The following is a 23,815-nucleotide window of genomic DNA, read 5'->3' on the forward strand; positions in this document are numbered from 1 at the left end:
TCTAATTATCAGAGTAAATAATTAAGCAAGAATTTGGTCCATTTCTATAAGAACATTCCTGGAAGCAAAATAACTTCTGGGTCCTTTAATAGCTTCAGATAGGCTATCAGAGAGGCTACTTGCAAGAAGATTGTCCTTGAAAAGTGTGCAAGATTACTGCTGTGAAGAGTGCTAGGCTTTGCAAAATATGAAGGCATTGCTGCAGGGTTATAAAATCAGGGCAAGGCTGGTTGCAATGGCTCATGCTTGTAATCCCAGCATTTTGGGAGGCCGAGGAGGGAGGATTGCTTGAGCCCAAGAGTTTGAGACCAGCCTAAGTAACACATTGGGTCCTCATCTCTACAAGCAATGAAAAAATAAGCTAGGCATGATGGTGTGCACTTGTATTCCCAGCTATTCAGGAGGCTGAAACAGAAGGGTCCTGAGCCCAGGAGGCTGGAGCTGCAGTGAGCTGTGATCATGCCGCTGCACTCCAGCCCAGACAGAGTGAAACCTCAACTCAAAAATACATACATTCATTCATACATACATACATACATAAATATATAAATAATAAAGTCAGGACAACAACCTAGTAGCTGCTTAAGAAATCAGAGTTCTCGTCATGCTTCCAAAGCCATTTGGTGAGAGATGGTATGCCCAAATTGTGTTCACAATGATGTCTAGTGGCCCATCTCAAGGTCTCTCACCAATGCTTGCTGTATTTTATTTTTTAAAATAGAAACTTATAAGAGAATTTAAACTTGACTTTCTGTGGCTTTCTTTGTATTTGGTTTGATCTGTTGATGACAGCAAGTTTAATTTTAGTTTTCTAACGGCCTTTGTAATACCACAAGATAGTGTGATCAGCCACCTGGTCTTGTGACAGATAAGGCTAACTGCTATCAGTTTCTGGTGGGAGGTGAATGGAAAAATACTTAATACTTTTTAAGCTGAAAGGCTCTTTAGAAAAGTAATTTATGGAAAATATTGGGATCCCTTCTTTTTACTTTTAATATATACTTAAATAACGTGGTACAATTTTTAGACAAACATGGTTCAGATCTCCCTAACAAAAGCCCCTAATCTCCCTTAGTTTTTATCTCCTTGGTTGGGCCATTAGATTTATGAGCCCAAACAGAGGAGGAGGTGTGATATTGAGGGCTTAGGCTAAGATTTCCAAACCTATATTGGTGAAAAGGACAGAAGCCAAAGAAAAGCCTTGGAACTGGGATTCGGATTCCAATCTGCCAGTCTCCAAAGTTTTTGGTCTTAAACAACATGCCTTAAAGAATACCAGGCTAATTTATTAGGGAGCTGAATTGAGTGAGAGAGATAAATTCTCATTGCCTGTGTCAGGTTCAGAAAATGTGCCATTGACACTGAGTCCTGTAGGACTGTGTCCCTGGTAATTCTTTCTATAAGTTTTTGCTTTATTACCAAAAAAAAAAAAAAAAAAAGGAGCTATATTCCAAAGATGCAAGAAAATTAATTTTCCAAAGTCCTTGGAGATCAATGTTAAATTCCAGAACAAAGGTCAGCAGGTTGGTATTGTTGTATTAGGAGCAACGTCCTGCCCCAGTCCTGAAGAGAAATTTCAATCTTGGGGGAGGGTTACACTTTAGAAAGCCTACTGAGTTGAGACAAATTATTGCTGGGAGCAAGGAGCTCCTGGTGTTATACATAGCTGTGAATAATATTGGTTGACTAGGCCTGGCTTGTCCGAAGCGAGCTGGGCTAGAGCTAACCACTTCCTTATTGGCTGCTTGAGAGGATACTTTCCTCCTAGCCAGCTGAAAGAGGCCAACCACATACGTGTGGGTCAGGTGATGCTATTTCTCCATGACAAGGGAGGGCAGGAGGAAATATAAGGGGATATCAGTTGGTGCGATTGGGGAGAAAGTGGTCGGTGTTGTCAGATCATGGAAATGCCACCTGAGCTGGTTTCTCAGCTGGGGCAGGATTCCCAATGATAGCATGCTCAGCATATCGAGTGGGAGGGACAGCTGTGAGGATGCTATTAGGCTGGATTATTGATATTCTGGCTGTGGATCTGAGTTGATCAATCTGCTTAGTAGACGTGAGCCACCCCTCTCTGATTGCTGCTCTTACAGGTAAGTAGAGTCATGCAGGAGGCTTGTGCGATGGCTGTTGCCTGAGCTCAGCTGAGGGTAGTAGCTTATGCTTTAATTTTTCTAATCAGACCTGGTTTCAAATCTTAGAGAATCTTTTATCTTTTTTGTTCCTCAATTTCTTTATTTGTAAAGTAATAGGAAGAACTAACTTCCAGTGTTGTTGTAAAGATTAAAAGAGGTCATATACAGTCGGGCTTGGTGGCTCAGCCTGTAATCCCGCGCCTTTGGGAGGCTGAGGTGAGTGGATTGCCTGAGCCCGCGGGTTCGAGACCCGCCTGGGCAACTTGGCGAGACTTCATCTCTACAATAAATCAAAAATCAGCTGGGTATGGTAGCGCGCGCCTGTAATTCCAGCTACTTGGAAGACTGAGGTGGAAGGATCGCCGGAGCCCAACAGGTCGAGGCTGCGGTGGCTGGGAGTGGCCACTGCACTCCAGTCTGGGTGACAGAGTGAGACTCCAACTCAAAAAAAAAAAAAAAGGGGTCATATACATTGAGAGAGATTGGAAGTACCCGGTAGAGGGTAGACATTAAACTGGTAGTTCTCAGCTTAGCTGCACATTGAAACCAAGGGGAATTTTATTAAAAAAAATTTAAAAAATGTTTTGATTTTAGCTTCCTTGGCTACCACGGGGAGTTTTTCAGGTTTCACCAAAGATCAATCAAATCACAATTCCTTATGGCTCCATGCAGTCAGGGTTGATAACCCCTCTATTAATAATTTACTATTTGTACTCAGAAAACTCTCTTGGGGAATAGAAAAGAGTGAAGGAGTTTGATTAACTTTCAGTGAAGTCTCATGTAGTTTACCACTGGTTTTCTTTTGTTTGAAGTGGTTACTTAGAAAAGGGACAACTACCTCTGTCTCATAAATCCAGTTGAAGATGATCCTGGTTCTATTCAATTTTCTTTGTTTCTCATGCTTAGGGAAGCAGAATCAGGAAGCTCCAGGAATTAAAAAAAAAACAAAACCCCAAAACAAAAAACTTTCAGGAGTCTTGTCTTTTTGAGAAGCTGGGCAATCTAATCAGGTTTAAACAAGGAGCATGTGGGCTAAGTGGAACTCACAGTTTAGTTAGGACCTCTGGTGGGCCCTTCCCATGCCTTGTCAGAAGGGGTCTGAGTGGGCAGAATGCTCATCGACAAAGCCAGAGGTCTCTCCCCAGTGGGCTTCCATTCTGTCCTCCTTCTTCCTCTGTGTTGTGAACTGTGTCTGTAGACCACCTGAAGCAGGAGAATTGCGTAGATCGCAGATGTGAGATTTTAGTTCCTGTGTCTCCTTTTGTACAGTGACTGGAAACTTCATTTGAGGGTAACGTGGCTTTTCTAGAAATTCTCCTGGGCTGTTCCTGGGACTAGGTTTAATGTTATCCTGAGCAGGAAGACCAAAGGGAGGAAAATTTAGCCTCTTTGTCTCCTGAGTTACTTAGTTTAGTCACATAGAAAGAAAATAGTCTTGGTCAGGCAGTGAAGTCAAGGAGTTTATCTAAAATAGTTCAGTGAATCAAACTTCACCACTCTGAACAGCCTGAGCTGAATACTCTGAAGGAGACTGAAGGGCCATTGCGGTCATGTTGCTGTTTTCTCCCTCTTTACTCAGGGCAAAGATAATCTTCATGTACTGAAATATTCTTAATCACATTTTAAAAAAGTAAAACATAAAAGAGATCAAATAATAGGTAAGGTTAGTTAAAACTAATATGTTTAAAGGACAATAAATAAAATGATTTACGAAGCCCGAAGGCATTTATGATATTAGAATAAAAGTGACCTAAAGTGGTCAGACTGAGTTGACTGAACATGCTTAGCCTATGTCTCATACTTCCATATCAAAGCGGGATTGGTTATAGGGAATACTTCTCCTCTTTTCTGGGACAGCTTTATTGAGATAATTCATATACCCTATAGTCTACCTACTTAAAGTGCATAATTCAATAGTTCTTAGTGTATTCTGAGTTGTGCAACTACCACCACAATAATATCTAGAAAATTCTCATCATTCCCATGTCTTTTAGCTCTTAGCCCTTAATCCCCTCCCATCCCCTACCCTGGTCAATGGTAAACCTACTTTCTGTCTCTATGAAATTGCCTGTTCTGGACATTGCATATGAGAAGATTCATACAGTATTTGGCCTTTTTTGTCTGACTTCTTTCATTTAGCATAATGTTTTCAAGGTTCACCCATGTTGTGGCATATATCAATATTTCAGTTATTTTTATGACTGAATAATATTCTATTGTATGAATACAGGGGGTGCCAAAAAATGTATACACATTTTAAGTATGACATTAGTGCAAAAGATGGCATTAATCAAATGAATGCTAGTATCAGGCGAGATAGTCAAAGAAAATGGTGGGAGCACAGTTGAGCAAACATCATACTACAGCTAATTCAACTTTGAAAAGCAACACACAGATAACATCTCTTAAAGTATGCATACATTTTTTGGCACCCCCTGTATACCACATTTTATTTATCTATTCATCAGCTGATGGACATTTGCGTTGTTTCTACCTTTTGGCTGTTATGAATAATAATTCTATGAACATACATGTACAAGTTTTTGTGTGACATGCTTTTATTTTTCATACATATACACATACATATATTTTGGGGATATATATATTCAGGGACTAGACACACACACACACACACACACATACACACACACGGAAGATCCCAAGAAAACCAGAATTATATTTTGGAGGATGGGCCCCTTGTAGTACAGGCTTCCTCCCACTAGGTAAGTGTTCTGGGAACCCAGTTAACGTTGTTGTAAAAGACTGCGTTTGGCTTCAGTGAATTTTTTATTTTTTGGGGGGGGATTTTTTTCATCATGTTTGCCCATTTCATGATGGATCATTTACAAATGCACCTGCCCACACCATGCTGAGAGTTCAGCAGTTTTTTTTTTCTTACCAAAAACGGCATGACCCTGTGCTCCATACTCCCTATTCACCCTATCTCACCCCAAGCATCTATTTTTTTGTTTCCCTGGATTAAAAAAGTTCTCAAAGGGAAACATTTTGCCGATGTAGAAGAGGTAAAACAAAAAAAGGCAGAAGCACTAAAAGGCATCAAAATTGATGAGTTCAAAACCTGCTTTGAGCAGTGGAAGAAGTGTCCCTTAATTGGTGTATTGTGTCAAATGGAGAGTACTTTGAAGGTGACTGAAGTTTAAACAAATACACAATTTTTTATAAATTCCAGATATTTTTGGGTCCCCCTCATTCACATATATACAAGTACATATTATACATACACACACACACACACACACACACACACACACACACACACACACACACACACACACCTTTTCAGAGGCAATCCTGTTTTGGTATCTAGTGAGAGACCCACGGGCAGAGAAAGAAAACCAATATTTACTAAGCCCTAGTATCCAAATCACAGAGTCCTTCTAGGCAAGGTGAGTTAAACCCAGCATATACATGCTAGTCTACTATTTGTACCCATGACAGGAATTTCTCATCAATCATGGCACGCTATCTGGCTAAGCTGTGATGACTGCCAGGGCTCTCATGAAGGGTTGGTGTCCCAGGAGGAATATGTTTTGGAGGAATTAACCCAGTAAGACTCCCTTTGGATATGTGGGGTTTGTTGTGCATGCAGGACATGTTGGGGGAGCTGTGCAGTAGGTAGTTCGATATGGAAGACTAGAACCTTGACCAGAGGAGAGATCTGGGTGAAGAGAGAGAGAGACTCCAAGACACTGGCATATAGCTGGGAACAGATTGAACCTTGGAGAGTGAGTGATATGATACCCCTGGATTGGATCCAAGGGCTTGGGTGAGGCCACAAATGGAACTGTAAGGGACTGGCTCAAGAGACAGAAGAAAAACCAAGAGAGAGTATTAGTGAGGAAGCTGGAGGTCAAGGGCAATTTGGAGAGAGCTGTTGATGGTGTTGAATGTTGTGAGGGATCTGGTGGGTGCAGACTGGAGAATGTCCATCTGATGGTCATGAGGAGTTTACTGGCCACCGTGGTGAGGGTGGTCTCAGTGGAGCAGTGGAAGCGGAAGCCAAATTCAGGGATCAGGGCATGAGCTGGGTGTGAGCAAAGGCTTGCTCAGTGCAATCTGATAAGGGAGACAGGGATAAGTGTCAGAAAACCAACAAGATTACTGTCATTTCTTGAAACTTAAACAAAAACTGAGATCACATAAAAATTTCAGCTGACTGTGTGGAAAAAATGTCTGAGGAAAAATGAGCATGCTTGTGTCTGCCAGATCAGGCTGCCTGTCTCGCATCAGACCTGCTGCACTATTGCCTGACATTCCTGCAGAAATGGGTCCTACATGGTGGGGAATTAACCTCCATTACCTACACGCCTTGTGAAAGCATATTTATTAACAAGTAAACTACAGAATCCCTAAGCTGGTGTTTCTCACAGAAGGGTCCCTGTGGTTACCTGCATCGGGAATCCAGAGTGCTTTATAAATGTTGATCCCAGGGGTGCAGGCTGGACCTACCAAACTTGATGATTTCATGGTGTAAGGCCCAGTTTGCTTGTTTGGATTTTTTCTGGGTCAGAGTCTTACTCTGTTGCCCAGACTGGAGTGTAGTGGCACGCTCACAGCCACCTGCTGGGCTCAGGTGATCCTTCTGCCTCAGCCTTCCAAGTAACTGGAACTACAGGCACGTGCCACCATGCCCCACTCATTTTTTGATTTATTGTAGAGATAAGGTCTCACCAAGTTGTCCAGGCTGGTCTCAAACCCCTGAGCTCAGGCAATCCTCGGCCTTCCAAAGTGCTGGGATTACAGGCTTGAGCCATCACGCCTGGCCAAGGCCCAGTTTTAATAAACTCTCTAGTTTGGAAAGACCTAGAAGGTATTTTTCCAACGTACAGCTGATGATGTGAATACTCTCTAGCTATTCAAATCACGGGATTCTCCAGCAGTTTCCTGCATGGGTAACTGAAGCCAAATTAAGGGCCTTGCCTGCTGGGCAGTTGCTCGAAGCACACATCATAGATGAAACTTAAAATATTCCTGGAATATACAACCGCAAATTGTGTCTACTTCTGTCAGAGTAGATAGTAGGCAAAAAACCACGTTATTAGCCTCAAGCTGCCTTCATTAAATATATTTTTAGACGAGTACAAGATGGCTGTCAGCTAAGATGTATGATTCAGTGTTTCTTATTTAAAACCAGTTATTCATTTTATCTAAGTTTTAAATCTTATAATAATTTTTAAAAAATAAAACAACCTTTATTATAGTTAGTGAACTGCTAAATCTCTCTACTGATGTTCTTAATGCAGAGTTTTCTTTTTTTCATTCAGCATATGTTTATTAATAAATAGCACTACAATGATTATTAGAAGGAATGCATCACAAAACTGTCTAATGTGTTCTTTGGAAAATTGCCAAGATCAAAACAAAACCCAACAATAAAAAAATGCCACTCAATAACCAAAAACCCCAGACCTCCAAAACTCCAGAAATAAGTGTAAGAGTTACTTGAAAGTGGGAACTGTTTTGCTTAAATTTATCAGAAAATGGACTCTGACCTGGCCAGCAGAAGTAATTAGGGAAGATTCTGCTTCAACACAAGACATTGATTAGCAGAAAATTAGTTTCACCTCATTCCACTAAATACATGTAGAACAAAAGCTATAAAATATTGGTTTGAGGGAGTGCAAAATAATTGGCTTGTCTAAGTTGCCATCAACCTTGGCTGAGCCCACAGGTAATCCTGACTATGTGAAATTATAGAATTAAATAACTGAAAAAAGTTTAGTTCCAACAAGTATTTTTTTTTTTTGAGTTGGAGTGTCACTCTTTGTTGTCCATGGTGGAGTACAGTGGCACGCTCAGGGCCCCTGCAGCCTCGACCTACCTGCTGGGCTCAGGCAATCCTTCTGTCTCAGCCTTCCAAGTAGCTGGAACTACAGCCACACACCACCATGCCTGGCTAGTTTTTGTGATTTATTGTAAAGATGAGGTCTCTCCAAGTTGCTCAGGCTGGTCTTGAACCTTCGGGCTCCCAAAGTGCTGGGATTACAGACTGAGCCAGCACACTGGTAGCTAACAAGTATTTATTGATTTCCAAGGGAAGAAAAAGTTTTTGCCATCACTGAGTGAATAAGAGTAAGACAGATATTAAGTAATTAAAAATATTATGATATGCTTTTTTAGGTGAGTCTTGTGTGTTGACACTTATGACAAAATGTCTTCAAAATTCATGACATGTAACACATACAAAGAACATATTAAAATGCCAGTGCATACAAAATGGAAAAGCTTAGCTCTCTCAGATTCCATTTACTTTGAGTTTTAAAGAATACAAATATTCATCAATTTGTACATTATTTGTTGTCCTTTACTACTGTAAACAATACATATAATTTGGTTTAAAAAAAGAATACAAATATTAGAAATGTGACATATAAAAAAAGAAAAAATAAATAAATAAATGTGACATACTAAGACTAATCCCAAGATTTCATAGTTTTTGTCTGAGAGACTATCCAGACTTTATTCCTTACTAGCTAGCATTGTCCACAAATCAATTATTTATATATTTTATAGGGCTAATGTTGGAGGAATGGTTAAAACATTAATATAGGCAAAAGTGCTGAAATGTTTTCATCATCATGAAGCTATTAGTCAAAAGTTTTGCCCAAGACCTTTTAATTGTTCACTTGTTTTCATTGTAAAAATCATCTTTTTTGCTTAAATAAATGGAATCAGTAATTTTTATCAACTACATTTTCTTTATTTATAGTATTATTATTATTTTTTCTCGAGTCATGGTCTTACTCTGTTATCCAGGCTGGAGTGCAGTTGCATGATCATGGCTCAATACAGACTCAAATTCCTGGGCTTAGATGATCCTCCCACCTTAGCCTTCCAAGTAGCTGGGACTACAGGCACATACCACCATGCAAGGCAAATTTTTAAAATTTTTTGTAGAGACAAGGTCTCACTCTGTTGCCCAGGCAGGTCTCAAATTCCTGAGCTCAAGTAATCATCCCATCTCAGCCTCCCAAAGTGCTAGGATTACAGGCATGAACCACCATGCCTGGCCCCTATTATTCTTATTACTAAGTTAGTACGAAACCATTGAATTAACAATGTCTCACTTTTGTATAAAAATGTGTTCCTGAAATGCAGTGGTGTTCATCCTGAAACATGCATGCTCTTAATCTTTGGATTTAATCTGGAAGGACAGATAAACGGTGTAACTAATATATAAATAGTTTTCAGAATCATGTTAACCTGTTATTGAGTACAACAAAAGCCTCTTTAATTCAGAGATGTAATCACCTGTTAATTTCTCTGATGGATGGTTTTGGCCTTTTCAGAATTTAATCAGCCTGATTTTCTGACCTGGAAGTTAGAGGCAGCATAAAATGTGCAGGGAAGCCCCATGTCAGAACTTGGCTATCTCCCAACAAGAATGAACTCAGAGGGATTTCTGCCTATGGATTTTTAATTACTCACATGGAGCTAGAAGGAAAATAATCTGGCAAAATCTATAGTTCAGTGAATAGGTTGCGTTTTGACAGACCAAGGTTAAAGTCCTGATTGTGTAGTGACAGGCTGTGTGACTTGGGCAGGAGGTAAAACCTCACTGTTCCTCCATTTTCTATAGTCTGGAGTCTACTTCCTAGACACGTGGTAAAGATTAACTGAGAAACATATTTTTAACTGATCTACCAATATATCATGAACAGAGTTGTAGAATGTTGCTGAAAAATAATAATGAAAAAGGATGATACATGTATGTACGTTCTTTAAAAAAAATTAAAAACGCTTTAAATATATACTATTAAAGAATTTACAAAGAAGAAACACACTTCTTTCAGAGCAATGCCGTGTGATGAGATGCTTGTCATTGATTTCAAGAAGTGAAACATGCGGCCAATGGAAGCTATTTGACTTTGGAGAACATGGTCTCTTTATTCAGCTAATGGGAGGGCAGAGGTGCTAAGGATGTGAGAAATGCTTAGCCTCACTGACCTCATTTTCCAAGACATAGCTGTGCTGGCGGTGAGATGGAGGAAGAAGGGCCCTTGCTGAACCCACTGGTTCACCCAGGATGCTGACCGCTGGTATGCAACTAGACAGTTTCACTTTCAGGGTCCCTAAGGTAAATGAGGTCTATTCCCACTAGTGGCTTAAAGTTCGCACAAAGCCTTCTCATGGGATCTGGAAGGAGGGAGTTCTTCTAGAGAGTGGGCTGGGCTCTAATCCTTCACTGTGCCAGATGCACACCTGGAAAAAACACAACCCTAGCTCAGGAGAAGTCCAGGAATGCACATCAGAAGGTTCACAGAAATGGGGCAAAGTGTGACACATTAAACACAAAGATGACATTGATTCTCATCTTCTGTGTGAATTCCTGGGGCGATTGAAGTGTGGGAATCAATCTCAAAGAGGCTTTGACCTCATAAATCTTGTGGTATTGGATTTAACTGGCTAATTGGAAACTTCAATTTGAGTGGAAAAAATAACTTGATCTTAGGTAAATCCATTCCTTAATTGTGGAGGGAGGAAGACTTATTGGTTTGCGTCAGGGGGGACGTCTACTACTGGTTATTTCATGTAGACTTTGAAAAGACTCCTTGAATTTCAGAAGCAGGCATAGCTGGATTGTGTCTTCTGAGTCATTTATGATGTCTCTTGTGGCTGGTTATCAATGAACCACGTCATTGTTCGGACTTGGCGCCCTAGCTCTGTCTTTGTGTTTGAGATGGAATCACCACAAATATTTGCCAGTTGAGTCTCCTGTGCTGACACAATGCTAAATGTTGGGGGTGCAAAATATGAACAAAACTCTTTGATGTTGTGGAGTTCACACTCTAGAGATGGTTGAACACACACTAACTTCTCATCCTCTCATGAACTCACCTACAATTCGTAAATTTAGCAACCTGTTTTGAGATGTAGTCAATGTGAATTAAACTTCTGGTACAAACTCACTTCTTTCCTGGAGTAAATGGAATGATACCTTTTATGATACCTGGTGGTTCCCAAAGATCAATAAAAAAAAAAAGTTAATGGTTAATGTTTGACTGAGGGTGAAGGGAGAGGCTGGGAGGCAAACCAGTAGGAGGGAGTGTCCCCTGGTAGATACTCAAGTCGTAGCAAGAGTCTCAACAACTGAATGGAAGGACATAACTTTTCACCACCGTTTTGTTAGTTACTTACAGAAAGGTAAGGACTGACATGTTTTAACTGTGTCAATAGTGTATTTCTTCCAGAATGACAAAATAGATTGGAGAGGGGATGCTTAAAAAAATTGCCAGACAAAATTTATTTCTTGAGATGGGCATTGCAGGGAAGGGAAAGTTGTTCCTGGTGTGACATTTTGCTGGCAGAGTACAATTTCTTTTGTGGTTTATTTTCATTAGTCTGTATTTTGCAAATTAATTTGTTGAAGTGGCTTTGGTTGAATCAAGAAATCAATGGAATTAAAAGGAAGATTGAACCCTCTGATGTTTAAATAGGTGTTATACCTATTCTTTATGACTAATGTATAAAAGCGCCTAACCTTAGGATAATCTGGGACTCTTCTAATACAGAAATTGAGGTTGGAATCGCATTCTCACAAAGTGTGTCATCTCTCAAATGTGGTTCTCAAAAGAAATAGAGCATTCTGTCTATTTCTTGAGAACAGGATTCAATTTGGAATTCTTAGTATTGTCTGGGGCACGGTGGAGAAAGGTGAGTGCAGAAGAGAAAAGAAGGCTTTTTGACATTGCTGAAATAAGAACTGATGACAGAGAGATAAACCTTCCTTCATGACTGGGAAAGGAAGGTTGAAGGGCATGTCATTCAGCTTCTGGGAGAGTTTTTGGGCTTGGTGGTGGGTGTACCACCTGCTAATAAGTGATTATCTTGGAATGTTAGGTTATGTGCAGCTTGCTGGTATCCTCAATGGTCCAGTTTTTGTGTCTGCCTTGGTATTTTTTCTTTATTATGAATGACTTTATAAGGACAGATGTTCCCTGTTGTAAGGGATGCCAAGCAGAAGATTGGAAGGACAGTTCATTCTCTTGCCTTTATTGTGTTCTAAAACTGAAATAGCAAGTAAGGCATTTGAAAGAAGAAGGAAACACATGTTTAGATGGAAGGAAAATGGACGATATTCAGCTCTTACCAGGAAACAAAATGAGTCCTGTACTGAGTGAGGGTTTATAGTGGATCATAGGGTATGTAGTTTATGAGTCCATAGGGTTGGCCAGATGGGTGAGGCCGATTTCATAATTTCCCAGCCAGCAGGCACTGAGCAGTGTTCTTCCACTCCCTGGACCTTAATATTTTCATCTATAAAACCAAAATGCTTGCCTAACCCAGTAGTTGTGAGAAGCAAATTAGGTAAGTTGGTAAAGAGCTTACATACTACATTGCTTGGCACATGGTAAACATTTAATGAATGTCAGGGCTCCTTTCCATGAGAAAATTCAAGTAGGTGACTCAAGTCAAACTGAGAAGTTGCTGTCTCCTTCTCTAGGAAAAAAAGAAAAAAATCAGTAATGCCACAAAACAACATCTGCCATTGCACAAGAAAGCAACTAATTCTATGCTAACAAAGAGGGATCCAAAAACATAAGAAGATAATAAAACCATCAAGTATTGCTTTATTTTTAAAATAAAATTATTAAAAAGCCCCTGGGACAGCTCCCATATAAGTCTTCAGGTGAGGTGCAGGTGTGGCATCCTGTGAAACTCACTGCGATGACCCCTGAAAAAAGACATTGCTGTTCTAGGCATAGGTTTCATTGCTAATACCTCCTCCGTCTTTAAAAAAAGGGTAAAATATATCCTGGCAGCCACTCAACCTCTTGTTTCGTTGTCAAAGGAAATATGTAGAAAGGAGAGTATGCTCCCACTTTTTTTCCATGTCAAGAGGGCTGACTCTGAGAAGGAAAGCTGGCATTATCCTTTCTCCAAAGGCCCACAAATAGTGCTTATGCAGATGCTGGTTTACATGGGTAGAGAGATACCTATTTATTCATTGGCATGACATTGCCTTCATTCAGAAATCTCTGGTTTTAAATTTAGAATGGAGCAGTTGTTCTGTAGCCTGCTCATTGGTTATCTAAATAAGGAAAGACACGCTGAATTTTGTTATCTACCTGTTTGTTACTTGTGTGAACAAACAGGAATGTTTACTTAGGTGTGAGAGATATTAATCTAATAAAAACAGATATCCACCCAGTGATCAAGGTCTTAATTATACTAAAGATAGTTTTTTCATGTAAGCAATATGTAAAAGACTGAGCTGTAGTTGGTTGTTATATATATGGTACAAAAAAACCCAAACAAACTTAATTTCTCTTAAAATAATGTGTAAGACTGACAGGGAATTCTCTTGTCCGTGATGGTCTGAGTCAATAATTTTCTACCATATTTGTATTATTTTAAAATATTAGAACTTGTAGTTCTTGAGCAAGGAACAAAGAAAATCAAAATGACAAATTTGTTCTCTTAATATTTGAACTAAAGATGAACATACCTTCCTGCCACAAGGCCATTTCGTCAAATGGCTCTCTGTTGGTCTCTGCATTCAGAATGACACCCCCTTCTCCAACTTCGCTAAGTTTCATTTTTGAAATGAAATACTTGCCTAATCTGATAGTTGTAGGATACTGTACTGTAGGATAATAACGGGACCCATGCTATAGCTTTGTTGTTTTTTTAGGTGAAGTAAGTTGTTCAAAGTGCTTAACTTAGCTTGCATTGATTGAGCATTTTCTATGTTTTTAAGTTTCAGTTATTAAAAAAAAATTCAGCAACCCCCTCAGGTCCCCTTCCACAGTGGAAGCTTTTCTGTCCTCTTGATAAATCCTGCTTTCTAAAAAAAAAAAAAAAAAAAATTCATGAATGAGATTTCATAATGGTATGGCACCCTTTATTAAGTAGAACTAAATTAATTTTCCCTTACTCTCCTACACATCCCAATTGTCAGTTATGATTTAATTACAGAAAGAAGAATGTTAGCCTGCCTTTCGTAAGCATGACTGCACATTTTTGTCATTAAAATTCTTGCTACCAGTCACCTTGTAAATGAACTAGTTTTGCAGCAAACATTTTTAAAAACAATTCTTTGTTGTTTAAATTCTATGGAATGAACTCTAAGTTAGATTTACTTCCTATTGTATTTCTAGGGCCAGAATGTGTTCCTTTATTATCTTAACAAAATGCTCATCTGTACCCTTTGCAGCACATGAAGAAATGTTGTGTGATATGCGAAGGAACACTTTGTCAAAAATAATGAAGCCAACTTTTATGAGAAACAGTGATTCCAATTCTCTTCAGGCTAGGGAAGACCCTCGGGATTTTGCTCTGCGAAATATGGAGGAAAGAAAGTTTATCCCCAGCATTCCTATGTGGGTATCTGAAGTGCAGACCTCCACACCTCAGGGAATTCAATGCTGGAGTCCTTACTGTCTACCAGCTTATGACATCAGGGAAGCACCCTGTGGGATAGCCATCTGTTTTCCCTTACATTCAGAGCTGGGACATCCTGGGGGACTCTGTGGAGAGGCCTCTCCTCCCGAGGTGACCCATCATTGCTTAGTCTGGGAGGGTGCTGAGTGGAATAAAAGTCAACCAGGAATGAGCATGACTGCATTTCTCAAATATTCTTTAGAGCTCATTATTCTTTTCTTTAATATGAATAATTAAGCTAGTCATTGAGATTGTAATTGATCATATATTTTTATACCACTTTAAGTCCAGGGAACCATCTCTCCTCCCATGAGCCTATCTTCCTTTCATGAACCTGTTAATAGAACAAGTACTCACCTCCAATTTTGCGTATGTATAAATCTAGCTTTTCATGTACTGAAAGATTGGCTTATCTATATTGTGGAGTTCAATGGGAGAAAAAATTGTTTAGGCTTGTGTGTTTATGTGTGTATTGGGCATGTGTGTCCCTTTCTCCCTCCTTCCCTCCCTTCCTCTCAGCTTTAAAAACAAACCATCCAGCTGCCCATTCCCTCCTCAGGTGGCCTAATCAGTCTGAAGTGTGAGGCAGCAGCCCAAATTTATGCCTGCTAGCTTGTTTCTAGCTTATTAATGGCCACTTTAATTGGGTCCTTAATTTATCAAAAGTGTCAATTGGTCAGAACCTCCTGTGGTTCTCTAAAGCTTTAGTGATGCAATTGGTGCCAGAGATTTGTGAGTCAGACAGAAAAGATGGGCGTGACAGATGTGAGCATTACTTGATGAGCAATAGTGTGAAAGAGATTTCCTTCTAGTCCTTATTCCAACCTCACCTTGCCTTATAATTTATGCAAGATACAGTGCAGAGGAAAAATAAATGGCACACAGGATATTTGGCATGATTTGGTCCTGGTGGTATGAATTCTAGTCACATTCCTTCTTGCCCCTACTACATTATGATAATTGAAAACAAATCTTGCAGCCCTCTCCTTTTGCACCTTCTTTGTTCTTTGGAGCTGTATGACTCAACCTTAGTGCTAGGTAAGTTATTTTAATTCAAAGTTCTTCATTTTTTTTTTAACCAAAAGAATAAGAGATGACTGATTCTTTTAAAGATTTGTCCATCACTAAGCTTTTTGCAAGGGGGAAAAAAATCAATGCTTATGTGTTGACTTGTAAATTTGAAGATCTGGGACCTAGAAATTTCCTGTCCTTACTCACATAATAGGGAAATGGCAAGACTATCTAAAAATGTCTTAAAGACGCTTGGAAGCTTTGGAGCCCAGGAAAAAAAAAAAAAGAAAAATCAGTAAAACTTTGAGTGGGCCACCTGGGATACCAAGGGCACAGGGTATCAAATAACTGAGTAAACCCCCCTTGGAGGCCACCCCTGTCCTGGGATGGCAGTGCCTTAAGCTATCAAGACCAGAGTTCCTTGGTGTGTTTGTTTACTAGGGCTGCCATAACAAAATACCATAGAATGGGTGACTTAAACAATAGAAACTTATTGTCTCACTGTTCTGGAGGTTGGAGGTCCAAAATCAAGGTGTCAGCAGGATTGGTTCCTTCTGAAGGCTGTGAAGGAAGAATCTCTTCCAGGCCTTTCTCCTAGACTTGTAAATGGCCATCTTTATGTTCACACGATGTTCTTTCTTTAGGTACGAGTCTGTCTCCAAATGTTCTCTTTTTCTAAGGACATCAGCCATATTGGAATAGGACTTACCCAAATAATTTCATTTTAACTTCATTATCTCTGTAAAGACTGTTCCAACATATAAATTTTTTGTTGAGGAGAGGGGCACAATTCAACCCATAACACTTGGCTTGCTAAAAAAGAGGAGACTCCTGGGGTGAAAACTCAGAAATGAGGAGAGTCAGTGTAACACAGGAATCTATTTGCTGTAGGAACAAAACCCTCCAGGCAAGTGCAGCCTTTTTCTCCAGGCAGGGAGTGGGTCATGTCAGCAATCTGAAGAGACAGAACAGCTATGTTGTTTAAAAAAAAAAAAAAAGACAGAGAAAAGAAAAAACACTTTTTAAAATTTTTGGAATGGATTAAATGATACTTGGTGTTTCATTATCAGTACTTTTGGGGGGGTGGGGGTGGGGATGAAAATTAGCCTGGTAGTATGACCTTGGGCAAGTCTCTTAGCTTCTATGGTCTTTTTTTTTTTGAGTTTTGATCTTTAAGAGGTAGACTGTGGTAAGATCTGATTCATAGGGTTCTTCTAAGAAATCAGTAAGAAATTCATATGAAAGCTTTAGCAGGGTGTATGGCAAATTTGTTTTTAGTAAATGTTAACTGCCTTTGTGGTGTTAGCCTGGTTGAACACAAGTTCAGGATGCAGAGGGATTTCCATGTTTTCTGGGCTGTGGTAAACTAAATGAAGACAGTACCCCTGGAGAGTAAGGTCAGCAGGCCTGAGTCCCCCTTTGCAAGCAGAGGCCCTGGGTGGTGGTGATGTCTGCTAGGTGAGGGGTGTCCACATTTTTGGGACTGAGGCCTTGTTTTCAAAACTTCTTTTTTCTCCCATAAAAACCCCCTGTGTTGCTAAGGGTATGCTTGACCTCTCAGATAATTGCCATAGAAAATACCTGAATTCAGTCCTTGTACCTGAGGGAAACACTGACAAATTGCAAAAATTCCTTGCAGACAGTTGAACCAACTATTTCAGGTTGTTCAGATAAAATGTCACCGAATTTGGAAATCGCTTCCAATCCTTTCTCATAGTGTTTGTGAGGAAACCCATTACATGTGTATGACTTGGTGGTTTCGGGCAATTTCAGTTGTAAAGGATGGTTTCCTTTTTCAGCATTATCAGGACCCGGGGTATGATATGCATTAGTGGAATTATGACTTTGTAAGGAGGAAATCTAGATAAGACTTGTTTGAGAGACCCAAATCTGATATAATCCTAGCATTAGTGTAGCTTGCTTTGAACCACTCAGGTAAAGGCTTTGTCTTGCTGACTTGTTTGGTCATGAAGACGTGCTGTGGGGGCTGTTTCTGGAATATTTTCATTAGCAGGCCCCTGAAAGCTGGGAATTGTGAAGGGAAACGCCCTGCTGGACAATGTTTAAAGTTTTGACTAAGCAAACTTGGGTGGCAGAATGAATTCTTGTTTGATTATACTGTTCCAAATATTAATGCATTGAATCTCATAAGTCCCAAAGGTAGACATTATTATAATCCCTGATTTAAAGTGAGTAAATGGGGTCACGATTCAGTCAGTGGAGAAGCTGGGACCCAAAGGAACCATGCTAACTCCTGGGTCTACACTCCTAACAACTGCATGTGTGGTAGATTTGCCCTCAAATAAATCTCAGCACTCTACACATAGGAGTGGAAAGTAATTACTTCTTTTTAAAGTGAGGGGATAGACTAAATGTAAATGATATAATAAAAGATAAGTGCATTTTTACTTTTTAGGATATCATTCAAACATCACAGATAGTGGCTTGTCTGAGCTTCTGACTAAAATAAGGCATTCATACTCTTTTTTAGTTGCTTTTCTACCATTTAACTTGTATTTCTTTGGAAGATGAAAAGTGCTAAAAAAATCAGCCCAGGGAAAGATGATATATTTCAACTACTTCTGAGCTATTTATTGAGCAGAACTCTGTTAGTGTATTTAAAAGAGAAACCACCCTTTTCATTAGCAATAAAAGTGTATTACTTTGTGTTAAAATGAAGCTTTAAATCTCAAATGTTTCCCTTAACATGTTATGCTTATTCTTAAATTCTTATAGATGAGAACAAATTAATAAGATATTCGTGTTAGATAATTACAAATGTTTTAGAATTTAACAAACATCTGTTGAGGACTTAACATATGCAAGACATCATATAAAGAGCCCTGAGAGGTTTAAAAAAAAAAAAAAACTAATTGAAAATAAGGCCTCTGCCCTGAAGGATTTTCTTTACTAATAGAGGCGGTTATGCCAACAGGTAAATATATGATAACAAAATGTTGTCAGGAGGGGCTTCAAGAGGAATAATCTCCTGGCTGGAAATCAAGGAAGGTTTCATGAAGGAAGCAGGATTTAGATCCCAGTTCATGAGGACAGACTCTGTATCCCTTGTTTTGGTACCCCAGTTCTTAGCACAGTATCTGACACAGAATAGAAGCTTAGTTCAATGGTTTTTAATTAAATGAATAAGTTGAAGCTAGAGGAGAAGTAGAAACAGTGATGAGAAAGGAAAGCCTCAACCTGACCCCATGAAGCAAGTGTCCATTGTCCCTTTTCTCTGGGCCAGGCCTCAAGCCGGGTGGGAAGAGCAACAAACACAAAGCTGGGCAGCAGGCAAGCTCAGGGTGCAAAGTCCATCTGAATGGGCAGAACTGGGTGTGGAAAGGAGTGGGAGATAAGAGAGTGGAGAGCAGCATTGGAAAGCTCTTGAATGCTTAGGAGTTTGAGGAGAAAGATCCCCAAATATTGTCTGCATGTTTTACGTCAATTAAGCAAATATTGGTTAATAGCTGATCATGTGCATTTTATTAATATTAACAAAAACCAGTTAGACTTAAGAATGCCAATTTATTCATTTGTATATATATATTTCATCTAGCAATATGCTAGAACCTAGGGTTGTTATTTGTTTCTATGTGTTTCCAAACCAAATAGGTAGCCTAAATCTATTGAAAACTGTCTCGTCGTGTTTAACTATGAGTTCATTCTAAAATGATGCTTGGACATTTCAACCAAATGAGTTCTGTGGCAAACACTAATTTTTATTTTTTTAATTTTCAATTTTTTTCCTGCCCTGAGATTATATATATGTATATATGTAAATAAATCAGTGTAAGGCATATAGATATACAAATGTGAGGCATATATATATATTTATTTTAGAGTTGTGGGGTACAAGTGGGAATTTTCTAAATAAGGAGGCAATGTGCAGGTGAAGTTTGGGCTTCTAACTGGCCCTCTCACCCCCAAAAGTGGACCAGGTACCCAGTGTGTGGCCTCGTGTCCCCTCCGTCTTTCTTCTCTGTCCTAGCAGTGTGCAATATCTGCCAGTCCCACCCTTGTACTAGCGTGACTAGTGCTCAGGGCCCACTTAGCAAACATCAGTTTTTAAACATTCAAGGAGTTTGTAAATCTCAGAGTCCTGAAAGATTTTAATCCTAGCTTTTCCTTAAAATAGCTATGGGGCCTCAGGGAAAGTTGTTTAATTTATATAGCATATACGCATTAATAGATATATGTCTATGCCTACATCTACGTCTATGTAGATATTGCACAATGTAGGGTACACTAGAAAGAGTTGAAAGAGGCTTTGAACTTTGGACTCGACAGATCTGGTTGGACCAAGGCGGTGCCACTTCCTAGATGTGTGTCTTTAGGAAAATTGCTCGACTTTGAACTTCAATTTCCTCATCTATAAAATGAGAAGAACAATTCCCTACTCGTTGCATCTGTGAGAAAATTATAGGAGCACACACTTATTATTAAGCAATTATTACGTATTTTCCATATGAGGAAACTGAGGCACAGGGAGGTGAAGTAGCACATGCATGGCCACACAGCTAGTCAAAGGCTGAGATGTACCACTCTGGTGTTTTGTTTTACTTTGATCACGAAAAGTTATCACCAAAACATCAAGACTTCTCCACGCATCTGCCCCCAAGGTGATGCTTAATAAATACTTGTTTCTTTCTTTATCTTCCAGAACATTGGTGAGGCTAAAATGGGGTAGCATTTTTACCTTTTTAAAAGCTCAAATACAGGCTGTCAAAATGTAAGGCATTTAAATTTTTCAGGGTCAAAAGTTTGAGAGTAATTAAAATGTTAATGAACATTTTTCTCTGCTGGTGATATATGTTAATATAGAAAAACTAAACAATAAAGAAAAAGATGAAGAAGTAAACCAGAGCACTTATAGTTCCTAGAGATAATAAAGTGATTAGAGTTTTAATGAAATGCACACATTTTTTATTTCCTTGGTGTTTTTGTTCGTTTTTTTTTTTTTTTTGGCAACCCAATACTGTGATAGGCAGCATCCCTGCTTTCCAGGCTATGTGGAAAATATATCTCACATCTTAAAATAAGTTAGTCATGACATATCTCAGGGTGAAGGTTGTGATTTTTGTGAAATGTGAATTCTTTTTTTTTTGAGTTGGAGTCTCACTGTCGCCCAGCCTGGAGTGCAGTGGCTGCTCCCAGCCACCGCAGCCTCGACCTGCTGGACTCCGGCGATCCTTCCGCCTCAGCCTTCTGAGTAGCCGGAATTACAGGCATGCGCTACCACACCTGGCTGATTTTTTTTTTTTTTATTGTAGAGACCAGGTCTCGCCAAGTTGCCCAGGCGGGTCTCGAACCCGCCGGCTCAGGCGCGGGATTACAGGCTGAGCCACCGAGCCTGGCTGAAATGTGAATTCTTAAGAAAGAAAGAAAAAATAATAATGAATAGAAGAGAAGATAAAGAGAGTCTGGGTTCATTTTTGGTCTCTTTGGGAGTACTAAGAAGTACCTTTTTTCTTAGATGTATTTCACAGGTAATAACAATATTTAGAAGACCAAAGAGACAACTGGTGAGGTCTTTGAGTAAAGGGTCTTTGAGGTCTTGAGTAAAGCATTCCTTGTTCTTTTCCACTTGAGGATTCTCATACATTAACAGTTCTGAATCAGAATCGCAAATATTTTTTAACTAGTTATCTGGGCGTTTGCCCAGGTATTTTCCCAATCCATATACTAAGAGTGAAAATGACACTGCCTATCATTTAAGACTCTTAAATGGAAAAGACCACAATAGTGTGAAGCAGTTAAAAAAATGGAATTACCACAGCATGTTTCAAGATATTGACTTGTGCATTGCTGTGGATGAGGTATCATGAAGCTACTGGAAGATGGGGCTCTGTGACAGAGGAGAGGTTGACCTTTAGGGGTCACTTTTTACTAGGTTTATAACCGAATATTGTCCAATGCTTCTTCCTGACTGGAAAGATATGATTTCAACAGACTGATAATTAACCACTTTTCTCTCTGGTTTATTTACAGGAGTTTGAAGAATACCATGATGTCTCAAGCCCATCTTCACTCCTTGTGTCTTCTTATACTTTATTTGGTAAGAGAAGAGGGCATTCTTCTCTATTTATTTCCCAGAATATTTTCTGCCATCCTTCTACCCCATACCAGGAAAAGAGTGATTATCATTACTCAAAAAAAAGGTAGCTTATTCAGATTAAATTTTGTGTAGGACAGATACACATTTTGTCCTCATGCAATATTTTTAGGGAAATGGCTCCACATCACGTGTCTGTGCTTCAACTAGGGGATGTGCTACTTTCCCCTCAGCTCCTAAAAGTTAATAGCATTTAATGCGCAAGGTTAAAGCAAATCTGTCTGTTCATGTACAGCTCAGGGAATATGGAAATAAGTTATACTGATATCTGTATGTATTAGTCTGTGTCCCTTAATCTTGACTTTTTTTTTTTTTTTTTACTTTGATCATGAAGTTACCACCAAAACATCAAGGAAAACCTTTCCTCTATTTTCTTCTCATAAATGGATTTGCCATTTTCTGGTCACACTTGTTGTTAGCTATGTCTTGAGTTAGCCTTATTGACTGACAGGTTTCTGGAGCTTGGAGTTAGATGGGAACTTGAGAGTCCTAGCCCTCAAGTGGGGTGCCATCCTTGTTTTATCCATGAATCTCCTGAGGTTCATGAAGCTTGCCCCCAAATTTGTTGTGTTATCAAGCAAGAGCTCACACAGTTCAAAATATTTACAGAGTAAAATAGAATTAAACTTGTAAAGCTGTCAGAGACTTCTTGCCGTGGGAAAACTGCACGCCTGATTTTATGAACATGTGTCCTCACAGCCCAGGGGCTCAAGCTTGAACCCAGACTGTATAAAGACATTTGACCTCTCTCCTCATCCTACTCTCTCAAATGTCCTTTGCTACCTACATTATCCTAATGTGGTGGTGAAGCCAGATCTGGTTTCAAACTTGCTGTTGCCACTTACCAGTGATAGGAGCTTAGTAAGTTATCTAAGCTTTGAACTTCAGTTTCTGCCCTGTAAAATGGGTCTAATAGTAGTATTTGTCTTATGGAATGTGGCGATTAAATGAAATAGTGCATGTATAAAGCTCTTGGACAGTGATTGGAACAGTCTAAGCACTCAGTAAATATTATCTATTATTACTACAACATTTTAAATATTCCATAACTACATCCATATGACCCTAACCTCCATGAAGAAGGGACTGTGTTTAGTCATCTTTGCAGATTCAGCACCGAGCAGACTGCCAGAAACAGGGGTGAAATAAAACATGTGATTATGGACTTATACTAGGAAACAGCAAGATCTAAGAAAGAAAGTGAGAAAGAAGGCTCTATCACAATACTTGATATTAGTGGGCTCGTTTTTTTCTTGTCTGAGAAGGCACATGCATTTTTCTTCCTGGATGAAATGTGAAAGCAGTTTCCTTTCTCTACTCTCACCCTAGTGGGATTTCTACCTAGAGTGAGAAATACTGCCCAACCACTGCTATCAGCAGCACCTCACCCAGGAGACAGCCACAAGCACAGCAGTCTCTGGGTGAAGCCAGGGAGGGGGATTTTAGGGGTATTGGGATAGAATCACTTCTCTCTTCTGTCTCCACCTACCCTCTACTCCCAAATCCTCTTCTATGAAGACTGGAGGTATACTGGGAACTTCTTGCCTTCCATATAAGGCTTTATTCAGTAAAGGTACTAATTTAGAACAATTGTCAGTTATTTATTCTGTGCTGTGAGTGGTTCTTCCCTTTTTTCCCAAGAGTTTTCTTAAGAGGGCAGGAAATACAGTATAGATGTATTTCCAGGGTTCAGAGGAGAGAGCGAGTAAGTGATTCGGAGTTCAAAAAAAGGTGCTGAATGGGGGAGGCAGGGAAACCAAGGAGGAGCCACCTATTTTAGAGTTTTGCAAGATGGCAGGTGCTGCTTCCTCCACCTCCTGCATAAACCCACTCTCTTGTCCCTTTACAAGTCTCTGCCACACTAACCTTCCCAGTACTGGGGATATGGCTTGATGACTCATAGTTACACATGAACTTTGAAATTTTTATAGTCCCAATGACCATGTTAATGGGCACGAAGAAAGAGATTCATTGCCTTGATATGAGGACCCAGCTTTGAACCCTGGAACTGATTCTCCCTGGAACCTGATTCTTCTCTCCTGATGGGTGGGCCAACTTGTCTGTGTAGGCAAAGCACAGCCTTGTTTGTAAGGTTTGCCTGGTGAATGTAGTTTGTGGACACTGGTATGACTAGCTGAAAGGCTGATGGCTT

General features: G+C 39.6%; 1 protein-coding gene across 1 annotated transcript in view; it reads left to right on the plus strand.

Annotated features, from left to right (window-relative positions):
* The first annotated feature begins 11,196 nt into the window (after positions 1–11,196).
* Positions 11,197–23,815, plus strand: part of CDH17 (cadherin 17) — a 69,516-nt gene continuing 56,897 nt past the window's right edge. The window contains exons 1-2 of the mRNA XM_008053534.1: positions 11,197–11,300; positions 21,540–21,606. Coding sequence (XP_008051725.1) covers positions 21,556–21,606 — 51 coding nt within the window. The 5' untranslated portion in view covers positions 11,197–11,300; positions 21,540–21,555. The remainder of the gene's footprint in view (positions 11,301–21,539; positions 21,607–23,815) is intronic.

The sequence above is a fragment of the Carlito syrichta genome, unplaced genomic scaffold (assembly GCF_000164805.1).
Source record: "Carlito syrichta isolate Samal-C Ts95f unplaced genomic scaffold, Tarsius_syrichta-2.0.1 Scaffold288250, whole genome shotgun sequence".
In the NCBI taxonomy this organism is placed as follows: domain Eukaryota; kingdom Metazoa; phylum Chordata; class Mammalia; order Primates; family Tarsiidae; genus Carlito; species Carlito syrichta.